The 11,610-nt window shown below is 36.9% G+C and overlaps 1 protein-coding gene across 6 annotated transcripts; it reads right to left on the bottom strand.

Annotated features, from left to right (window-relative positions):
- Positions 1–2,878: 2,878 nt before the first annotated feature.
- On the bottom strand, positions 2,879–11,152 carry LOC113737251 (ubiquitin carboxyl-terminal hydrolase 2-like). 6 transcript variants are annotated; one of them, XR_011842448.1, is made up of 5 exons: positions 10,876–11,152; positions 7,468–10,439; positions 5,550–5,642; positions 5,341–5,466; positions 3,112–3,247 (listed from the first exon to the last, which is right to left on the bottom strand). XR_011842448.1 is itself a non-coding variant. In XM_072084621.1 (3 exons), the coding sequence occupies exons 2-3, from the start codon at positions 10,431–10,433 to the stop codon at positions 3,010–3,012; spliced, it is 3,204 nt and encodes a 1,067-aa protein (XP_071940722.1). In that variant the 5' UTR covers positions 10,434–10,439; positions 10,876–11,149; the 3' UTR covers positions 2,879–3,009. The 6 variants fall into 6 exon arrangements, 1 of the variants encoding a protein (XP_071940722.1); XR_011842449.1 differs by having other exon boundaries at positions 5,341–5,417; XR_011842450.1 differs by having other exon boundaries at positions 5,550–5,636.
- Between the last annotated feature and the right edge of the window lie 458 nt (positions 11,153–11,610).

Here is an 11,610-nt window from a genome sequence, read left to right as displayed (position 1 = left end):
ATTTAATTATTACCTTTCCATGTTCAAGTTCAAACTGCAAGAATTCATCCTCACAGTTTCCACCTTTTGGGCTAGTTCTCTGTAAATTCTTCACTGGCATACCATTGAAACTAATTAACAGCCTGTGAAACAGAACTCAGGCTATAATTCAAGTAACTAATGCAATGCATTATGAACTAAGAGCTTCTTCTCATTTTCAAATGCAGAATGAGAAACCAAAACACTCAAAGCAGTTTTTTCTTGCTTTTTTTTTTTTTTGGTCTTAAGCTAGTTTTGAAAAGCAGATGTATTTTAGACTTGAGACTTTTAGAACCATTGGAAAATGGTCCCTAAAAGAATGACAATTTAGCATCAGTGGAGACGATTCTAATGGAGAAAAATCTAATGGAGACGATTGTAATCCAAAGAAGCACAACTAAAACAAAATGAGAGAGTGAAAAAAAAACCCAACTATATATAGTATTTATAGTTCTTCTAATTCTTTATTTCCATGTGGTGATGTTTGTTGAGTAGTTTCAAGTTCACTATTTTTTACTATGGTTTAAATCCCAACATCCCAAAAAAGGTTCGAATGAAAATGCATATATGCACTTTTGCATATTACCTCCATATCTTCAAAATCATCATCTGTAAGCACCTGCCAGATATAAAAGGAGCAAAATCATTAACATAGCACTTGAAATTACTAGTTGTTAATTACTTGATTGTCTTGACAAGCACAATGATAAATTTTAGCAAACTTCAAACAGGAAAATACCCGTGAAAGTATTACAATCTCTTTGTCTGGAGATTGCATCAGTTCAGCAAACTTTGCCAGCATCCGCAATGGTGTATGCCCTCCTCCACCGTAGTGAAACTGGTAAAACATAAAAAGTAAAGTAACCATAACAAAGTTTTGGTTAGGGTAATTTTTTTTGGGAGAAATTGTATATGGTTTGGAATTAAGGTGGTAATAGTAATAATTTTCGTTGGTCCTTCCCTTTCTATTTGTGTACTAAGAACAGAATAGAAGTATCTTGTCCTACCCAATAAATAATAATAATGCAAAACTTCTGTAAAACAGTCAAGACTTTAGCCAACCAATTATAACTAATAGTACGTATAATTTTAAGGATTTTTCTAACGGATGCTCATACGGCACTCGTTAATACACTTATCATTCACCTAACCTATCATGTATATATATATACCAACAATTATTATCTTCTCTTGCATATATGTACATTTCTTATTTAATCATACCTACCCTCGCTTGTATTTATTTACTTTTCCTAATTAATTTTATATTTTAAAAAACATGACACTTGAAATACATGTTAACAAGTGCCCATAAGGCACCCGTTAGGCAGACCCTAATTTTAAAAGAATATTATGATTAGAGGTTATTTTATTGTAATTATACCCAACAAATACTAAGATAATGGAAATCCTCTACCCCTATGAATATTCATGAAATTCAGTTCAACTTCCTAAACCATATTCCTCAATCTTGCTAGGGTTTTTGGTGCAAGGAGGAAAATATGCATACAATTTCCAAATGACGCAACCAGGGTGATCAAGAGTGCAAACTAGAGACCTAAGGTGTTAATTTTTTTTTTTTCAATATATACAAATGAAGTTGAAATGCAGGGGCCTAATAAATGTGGATGTGTTCATTAACATTATAAATTGAGAGTAATCTAGGGATATCAAGGTTAAGAAAAAATCCATTTAAAAAATATATTGCGACAACAATTTACAGTTAAGAGAATCTAATTTTGTTTACTTTATTGTTTTTTGACGAAAAAAAAATTTAATTTAAAGCAATAAACTTAACTTAATAGCTTAGCTAATGTTGCTGGTCAAGATTGAGTATATCTCGTTCTTGCACAGCTAGGGGTATCAAGGATCACAATTAAACTGAAAATAATATAACTTTCAAATTTGATTTGTTATTTATTCATAGAATTTAAAATTGTCTTTGAGTTAAAATGACATTTTATCAAGTTAAGCTCAATTGGAACTCAAGTGACTTTTTTTGTTGCTTTTTTACATGAATTCCATGACTTTCTGCTTATCAAGCCAAATTGGGAAGAGATATGCTATCTATGCCATACTTATTAATTATATATTGCACACTAAATCTTTGTTTCATTGGGTTGTGCTCTGTCTAATGTTTGACCATTACTTGGTAGATGAGATATTAATTTATGAACCAAAAGGCCATTGAATTTGACAACAGAATTTGATCAAGGTACTAAAGGGGCGCTTGGTTCTTGCTTTGGAATTGGAAAGGGAAATGGAATGATGGATAAAGGGCCCATTAATGAGGGTTTTGGTTAATTCCTCCCAGTTTGGTCGGAAATCATGAATGACCAAATTTTAAAGTATGATTCCAATATTTTAATTTCCATTGCACTGGACCAAGAGCGCAATATTGGAATTATTGTAATTCCAGTACCAAAACCCCTAAACCAAGCGGCTCCTAAAACTTCCACGTCTTTATGATATTTGGGAACAGAACAGCTTGGTGGAGGGAATGGATTTCAAATTAGTCTGCAATATATCATTGTAAGCCCAGAATAGTGGAATCAGTCATGAGGACTAGAGCTCGATCTGATACAGATCCATTTTTAACATAAAATGGGTACCAAAAGATACCAGGGGAAAAAAGAGTTAAGGTCTTTGGGGTCTGCAGCCTGAACAGAAAGATCACTGGCAACCATTAAGGTGAATTGTGTGCAACGCAAAATCAGCTCAACCAAAGGCATACAAGGCGAAATGATCAATAAAACTTGTATTCCCAAATTGGGGCAAGAACGAATATGGATCCAAAATCAGGGCCAATAGAAAAGAAAAAAACATGGTTTTCCCTTGATTAGTACATCTTTTAAACTCATTTCACTTCAAAAAAGAATTGTATTGGATATTGTGTAATTGTGGTTTAGACTCTCTCTCTCTCTCTCTCATATGGTGCGTTGGTTGCACCAAAACTCTTATAAGAAATGAACAAAAAAAATGCAAAATGTTTCAAACTCTTTCATAGAACAAAATGTAGGCCTCTGAGTGAAGAACTTCTTCCAGAGAAGCCTCACGCACGTAAACATCACTGGCATGATACCACACATAATCTCCATTCTGACTTTCAGTGTTCCCACTGTTCTTCATGCCTCCCCTCACATATGCAACATAGTGGCCTCCCCTCATTGATCCCATATGTTCCACCACCCCCACCAAATTGTATTTGTATCTGTCCCTCTCCATGCACCTGTAGGCAAAAAAAAAATTTAAGGAGCAGTCAGAAGATGTATTGTCAGTGTATTCTGCCAAATGAAATCAAGTCCTGAGCTTTCTAACCAGAAAGACCATAGCAATAAAAATATTAGTAGCTGTGACATAAAAATCAAGCATGTAGACTCACAAACTAAAATGCATGAAAAATCGAAGTCGAGCATAAAATTGGACAACCACAGATATAATCAGATATGGTATAACAAGATCAGAGAAATAATTAAATCCAATCTTTCATTTCTGACAATATCTTATTGGAGAGTTGCATGGCAGCATCAACAGATTCTCATAAATAAAAATTACATAAGATGGATCTTTGCCAAGAGGGCATTGTTCTAAACATTTACAAGTTCTTGCAATTAGTGACATTCCTCTATTTACGCGATGATACCAGCTAATCAACTAGCTCTGCCAGATGCTAAAATGCTCTACACTGATTAGTCATCCAGCATATAGTATATTAGACGTCCAAACTAACAGTTAGGGAAGGATGAGTAGGTGGTAATTGAGGTAACGTAGATGCTTTTACTTCCAAACTAGAATCAAAGATATCAGAAAGCACTTATTCCTTTTCCATCTGTAACCAAATCAACAAATTGACTTCCCGAAGTTCCTTGCAAGGATGATTTAAAACTACTACTAGCAATGAAAATTCAAAAGTTGTACTTCTCCTGACTCCAAAAAGAGTTAGAAGACAAAGTGCAAATCTAATTTGACATTCATGAAAAAGTTTTTCCCCTAAGTTCAGCAATTTTTGTTCAGCAGTTGAATCTCTTGGTTCAATTAAGACCGAAACAGAGGAAATAATTCAAAGTCTTCCAGTTATAACTCTGGAGTGCCTCTAATTTTGGTGCCTTTCGAGATGTCCACACTTTTAAAATTACATGACGTGTGGTGCTTTACATGTTATCTTATCGACGGAAAGTAAAGCTCTTGATTTATGAGAAGATACACCTAGATCCAATTTTGTGTGCTATACTTTATGGCATAGCAAAGGTCTTCACTTTGACACAAAGTAACAACACAAGTACAGTTCCCTTGTAATTTTCCTTCTAGCATATTTTCACTAAGAATTGAAAAACAGCAACAAAGACTCAAAACACGACAACAAAAAATGAAGCAGATAGAATATTTCAAGGATTGTCCGTAACATAAAACAAGACATTTCATTGGAGCTAAAATTATCCATCTGTAAGACCTAAGCTGTTGAATTTTTCCATAAGCACAACCAAGTTACATACATTCTGACTTTACAGCATCGGATCATTATATAAGCAGTAAACATGCAGTTGAATTGCTTCTGCTGATAGCATGTCGTGCTACAATTACAATAACTCCACTGGTAATTGAATTGGATTAGCGTTTTGTTGCAAGACACAAACAACGCAAAGGTAGCTGGAGGATTAACCAAAATTAGAAGCTAAATGTACAAGGATTAACCAAGTATGAGAAGGAAAGGAAAGGAAGACAATGGAGGAAAAGAAACAGAACTCCAAAGAGAGGTCTACAAGGTCTTAGCCAGAATTCCACTTCTTCTTGGCTAGCTGGGTACTTTAATGGTTGCCAAGTATCACGTGAAGCCAATTATTATAACCATAGATAACTATTCTACATAGTTGAGGTGGCCATGCCAAGTATAAGTTTCAAACAAAGCATAGGTTAGTTAGCCCAAAATGATCCTTAGATTCTCTAAGCCATACAATCATGTTCTGCCATACATTTGATGTCAATAGCTTGATATCACATAAAAAAACCAGTTTTGATTTATTTGCTACAGAGTCCTGATGTTCACCTTCATCCACTGAAGTCCAAGAGTAACAGCTGTTAGTGAGACATCTTTACAGTCTATAACATTCCTAGTTTCCACCTTGACTAGTAAAGCTTAAACCAAGTCCTAATTCTGGCAATTTTCAATAACTACTACTGTTAGTCAACTGGCAGCTGTGTTCTTCACTTCTTTCTTACATAAAGTTTATTGAGTACAACTCTAAGGATGCATATGTGTGGTTGCACATGCACTGACTAATAATCAGACAAATAAACTGATGAAAGATAAATCGAGGACTCCACCTTTTTCCTTCTGGTCGATCCATACCTAATCAGCATTTTTCCTAGGTTTTACAGTTTCCAAAAATGATGCCTGGTATCTGTTATGATCTCAGTCAATCATCCCAGAGCAACTCTTTCCTAATATATCTGAGAAAAAAGGGTTCTAAAACCATAAAATGCAGCTCATAATCAACCTACTTCACAATCTCTATAAGAAAGAAACCAAATACCTTTCAACTCTGGATACCATAAAACCATTTGTGCTGCATCCAAAGCACAACTGCTGATTGATAATGAGCTATGCCTAGAAATATCTCCTGCATCTTTATTGAAAATGGAAAGGAAGCTAAATAAAACAGAATGATAACAGATTCAGGTGATATAATTAGCTGGGGTTATCAGCTGAGGAGCAAGTATTTTGGGGAAAAGACGGCAGAAAATGGCAGAGAAAGATGGACACAAGCACCTAAAGGCATAATTAGCTTCATCAAAGAAAAACTGTGACAACCAAGCATGTATTTTGTGTATCACATCTCTTTATGCAAAGATGACCTTAATATTACTCACAGATCCAATGGACCCTTACAAGGCAATCTCAATTCTCAACAGTCTTAGCTTTGGTAAAGTCTCACTTTCCATAAACCAAAAGGCACCTAAGCACAAATTTTCTGCTCTGGATCCTCCAAGAAAGAAAATTCATTAACCAGAGATGGATCATATAGTTACGATATATGGATACAAGTACAACAATGCTTCTTTTGGCTTCCCTGAATAACCAAAGCAGGAACCTATACATATCCTCCAAGTTATAGTCAACATGCGAACAAAGAGGGAAACAGATGCATATTAAAAGAAAAAAAGGGTAAACACTTAAATGGTCTCTAAACTGTTGGCACGACATACTTTTGCAACTAAACTATGAGGATTTCAAATCACCCATTGAACTCCCAAAAAAAATAAGCTTCCAGCCTTCTCTCAATTTTCACTGTTAGGTCCATCTTCAGTTATCATTGAGGAGATACATTCATTTAAAGAAAAGCAAAAAGTATAAAACCAATTGCTCCTTTTTCCTTCTTATTCCCAAATCCCACATCCAAATAAAGAAACTCCCCACCCCCCCCCCCAACCTACCTTCTTCTCCACGAATCCTACCCCTACTAACCCCCAAGCATGTACTCATGCCACTTCTTCCACCCTACTACAGCAGTTTTCGCAACTTCAATGCTGCCATTTCTTCTAGCAAAACCCCAAACAAGCATATAACCAACAATGGCGCAGAAGCAAGCATACCAACTCCCTAAATCTGATAGAATACCCCACTCACCACACTAATTGCTTTCCTACACAACAATCCTCAACGCTACTTCTTCCTCTCTCCAGACCACCAGCAATACCAACAAAGAATAGATTCTGACATTAATTTTAACTTTTCTTTCCATTCTGTGTCAAGATGACCAATTAAGGCAATTTTGCTGGGGAACACTGGAGAAGAACTTCCAGTCATTATCCATTGAACAAAAGGACAGAACCTTCACAAGCCTCTTTTAACAGGCCAGTTTTACACTTTATATTGAAGTCAAAACTATCGAATTAGAATTTCCCTATTGTTATTTCACTCTGGACAGGCCTATCGAATACCTATCTGCTGCTAGATCATCCTCTCTGAGGGTCTGTATCATCCTTCTACCTCATGTAAATATTCAAAGATTGTATCCTCCTAAGTTTAGCATAGATTCAAGAGCTATTTCTTAAGTTTTTGTCATGCTCCATTGATGCTTTTATATCATGCAGTTCCAAAAATATAATGTCTCATGCTTTTCCAGGGACCAAACTGAGTTCCCAACTTCACTATTTTTGAAATTTCAGCTAATCCATCCACCCTACAAATCATTAATCACTGAAACTGAGATCCTAATAAAAATTCCCAAACTGATTTGTAAAGCCCAAAAACTGAGAGACCGAAAGAGACAGCAATAAGCGTTGTGGAACTTCTTTAACTAAAACAATTAATTGTCTTCTGTGAGGAGATAGAGAATAATGCAATTAAAAAGTCAAAAGAACATGCCACCAGCCACACCAGAGTAAAAGAAAATGAAAGACGAGTGAATAATGATTTCTTTAGCAACAAATTTGAGTATTGAATTGCACCTTGGATCCATGTATGACTTTAAATCTATTGTACGGTCGAATTGCACATAGCCATTCAGTTTACTCAAGCGCCCTCGAGCATCTTGACTGAACCTTTTCAGATGGATTGTTAGGATAGGTGGTGCGCTATTAATTAGGATTCTCTTAGTGGCATCCCTCTCAACTTTTTCTGCATTCTTCTCATCATCCTTAGTCTCTTCTGTTTCACATTTACCAGTTCCTGTACAAAATTTGTCCTTTTGAACTTTACCATCAGTGCATCTGACATGGGAACCATCATGTCTTTTGCAGTTGTCACCCAATTTACATAATGTCATATCCCCATCAGAAGTTCCTGGCAGACAAACATTTGCGAGGTCTGCGTCACATTTTTCACCTTCCATGCTGGAATCTACTGAATTCACTTCAGCATTCTCACCATACATGACATTCTGCTTAACATCAGTCTCTGTACTGTGTGACGGAAAGCTGTCATCAGATGGGTCAACTGTCTCATTTTTCAGATAGCCATTACATAGATGTCTCACCTCAGAGGAAAAAGGGCTGCTATCCTGTAAAGGTGACAGACCAGAGGCACGTGTAGCTTTGCCCAATTCTGTCATTTCTTCAGGCCAAGGGTTCAGAAGTTTCTTTCTTGATCTGATTTTTTGTTCTTGCAAAACCTTTGCACAATTTTCACATTGCCAAGCATGTTCATTTTTTGAAAGAAGCTCTGGTTTTGTGAAATAAGATAAACAACTCTGAACAGAAACTGGAGCATCAGTGTTGTCAACCTCATCTGGCTCAGACTCACTGCTGTTTCCCCCAAAACCAGCATGTAAAACTTCATTTGTCTCAGAAGCATTATACATGGATGAGGGATTCATACTAGGGCCTGTAGCTTCAGGCTCATTAAACAAGTCACCAAAACCATCAAATTCCATTGAATCTTGTTCACAACCTATAGCTGATGAGAAGAAATCACCATCTGTCTTCACTATGTCACAGGTATCTTCTTTATATGGAAGCAGAAGAACTTCAGACTCTTGAACAAGCAATGGAGTTTCCTCTTCTGAAAATTTCCCCAAGGAATCAACTCCAAGATTTAAATCTCTAGAGCAAGTCAAAGAGCTGAGTTCTGAGCTATTCTCCCAATTAGCCTCACTATGCATAGTATCAGCACATCCAGAACTGTCAAGGACTACTTTCTCATCAATTTGTGAGGCCATATCTTGTGCATTCAATAACTTCTCTTTCCCGTGGTGAACTAACTGCATCTCATCACGAGAGCAACATGCTGTATCTGTAAATGTTGAAATATTATCACCACATGAATCCAAAGAATTTTGCAATACTTCATTTTGTACAGTATTTTCATCTGCAGAACCATGATTGATTGAAAGGTCATCCATTTGAGAAGTCATGTTATCATTGTTTGAAACTGTATCTGCCTCAAGAAAGTCCAACCAGGTGAAATCATCTGCTGGAATTGGTTTCTCGACAATACTTTCAACAGCTTTGTTGGACTGAGCATGTTGATCAGATGACAGACAGTCTGCAGTTATGCTCTTGGTATCAGCCATAACACTTACATCAGTAGCAGAACCACCAGAAGAAACCACATTTTGTTCAGGAATATGTACGCTAGATTGTGGTGTGCTAGAAGACTTTCCATCAACATAAGCATCAGATGTACTTGTAGATGGTAAATCATTTGTATCTCTGACCATTTTAGGACGGATCCTTGCATTTCTCCTCGGAGGTGGTTTAGGTTTTTTGGCTCGATTCACTTGCTGGACCTTTTTGGAAGGAGGCTTTTTCGTTGGAACTGGTAGTGAGAGATCCAAATAGGGCTCATAGACCAACGAAGAGTATCCGCATTCCAAGCAGGTAACTGTGCTTGAGAGTTGACCACCAAAGATGGCATCGACGAAGGTAGGATCTGAATTGCCATCTTCCTGGGAAGATTTGTTCCGGTTTTTTGCACTCAGTTCTTCAGTAGACAAAGCATCAAGCAAGCACCGAAGCAATTCATGACTGTCTTGCTGTTGGTATCCTCTAAATTGAGGCGCCTTTGCACAAACACAACCAAAGAACGATCTAGGATTTATAACATTTCTCAAGCCAGAATCTGGGTTGGTCTCGGAAACAAGCTTCTTGAAAGCAGCAGTAAGGGGTCCAAAACAGCCATCCAGTTTGAAAAAATGACCTCGTACCCTATCCAGTGCCAATAAATTCTGCATGACAGAATTAAAGAAACAGGTGTTCCCTAAATTAATCAACCCTCTAACTACATAACTATCCCTACCACCTGAACCAACTACTGCAGACTTTTCTGACGTTATAGTACTTGTTACACTGCCACTTCCAAACCAAACATCTTCTGCATCCAAAGCAGCACCGTCAGACCGCCGTATTTTCATCATCTTAACAACTTCATGTAATACATCTTTTTCTTCAACACCATCTTCTGATTTTTCAGCACCAATTAAAATATTGCAACGGAAACACCAACGAAGTTGAGGATTTTCAAGTTGGATGGCTAATGAATGATGGTTCTGTTTAGCATGTCTAATGGCATGGGTTTGAGGAGTTGTTGGCAATCCAACACCTCCACACGAAAAATGGCCACACTCCAAGCATACCCAAATGGCCTTAGACTCTGTTCTCGACTCTGCACCCCCCTTTTTCTTTCCTTGTTTAACTTTCCCCTTACCCCCACGTCTACCATCCCCACCATCCCTACAATCTTCACACTTAAATGATTCTGAAGACCCAAATTTAGCAGAAAGCTTCTCTAAATTCACACCCTTATCAAGATGTGAGCATACTCTTTTATCCTTTAAAACTACAGTAGTTCCGTCATCAGTGGTTTTATCAACATTAGCAATAGTGTTCTGCTGCTGAGAATTAGTTTTTGCAGAAGCAGCCGAGACCCGCTTATCCTTATGACCACTTCTGGGATTCTTTTTAGCCTTTTTCCCCATTATTTCCTATAATTAATCCAAGAAAATCATGAACACATATACAAAGCACCAAAAAAATTTCACAATAAAAAAAAAAAGACACCTAATCCAAGTCAAGAAAAATGATCCAAAAACATGCCAAACCAAACCAGCTATAAACTCAAGCATACAACTAAATGCAACAGAAAACAATACTTGGCTAATAACATCACATAGTAAAATCTTCGGACAACATGAGCAGAAAAAGGGGCCAATTTAAAAAATTAATAAAATACTTAATAAGAGGAAATATGGCAAAAAGTTAAAAGAACCCATTAAAGATTAAGCTTTTCTAGAGAAGCCCAGCTGAAGTTTTTGACTGAATAGAATACCCAGGTGCAGTTGAGTAAACAAAACAGGAAAAAAAAAAAGGTGAATACTTTGAAGCAGTGAAATGAATGAATAAATTTAAAAAAAAAATCACCTGAATATATGGAGAAAAAGCTAGGGATATCTTCAAGAATCTGCAATGTATGGGAAGCTACATGCGGTGGGGAACAAACAAATAAAAGTGGAAAAAAATGGGGGAAAACAAAAGAGGAAAATGGACTGTGGTCTGAGGGCTTAAGATCCTAGACTAGCAAAGGCAGCTGTAACAGTAATAATCTTTTATAGGAGGTTTTGGGGTGAAATCTTTTTAGTCCCTCTTCTCAGTGGACTCGGGGCAGGGACGGTTGCAGTGCAACCGTCCCTGACAAATTTCCTCTTCATCAACAGCGCGTAACTTCTTTTGTTCACCGTGTAACTTTTTTTCCACAGATTGTATTTTCACAACAGATAGTGGTGGGCCCCACACTTGGCACGGAAATCGAGTTACCACTTGTTATCTGAGCCGCATATTTTTTTGAGGTCCAATCTGGACCATGAACCGTGCAGGGACGGTCATACTGATGACCGTCCCTGCCCAAAATCCCTTCTCAGTTTTCTCTGAGGGAGAAAATAGAGGTGACAAAAGGGTTTTATGCGTTTTTGAGGAGGTCAATATGAGTTCTTCAAATTTGGGAAAATTGCCATTCTTGAAGATATTGAGGAAATTAATTTTTAGAGATTAAGGAAAAGGAAAGAAAATATGTGTTTTGTTTTATTTTACATTTTTTGGGTAAGAAAATGTGTGGCTATATTTAAGCCATTTAAAAAAGGTAGTCCACTAAAAAGGTGT

Source organism: Coffea arabica, chromosome 3e (assembly GCF_036785885.1).
Source record: "Coffea arabica cultivar ET-39 chromosome 3e, Coffea Arabica ET-39 HiFi, whole genome shotgun sequence".
Lineage (NCBI taxonomy): Eukaryota > Viridiplantae > Streptophyta > Magnoliopsida > Gentianales > Rubiaceae > Coffea > Coffea arabica.
The sequence above is the reverse complement of the archived record's forward strand: the minus strand, read 5'-3'. Positions and strand labels throughout refer to the sequence as shown.

What these genes read in the sequence shown, in the direction of transcription:
- LOC113737251 (XM_072084621.1), bottom strand. Translation starts at nt 10,433, where the DNA reads ATGGGGAAAAAGGCTAAAAAGAATCCCAGAAGTGGTCATAAGGATAAG. An exon ending in AAGTCATACATGGATCCAAG is followed by an intron (nt 3,248 to 7,467) that starts GTGCAATTCAAT and finishes TTTTGCCTACAG; the next exon opens with GTGCATGGAGAGGGACAGAT.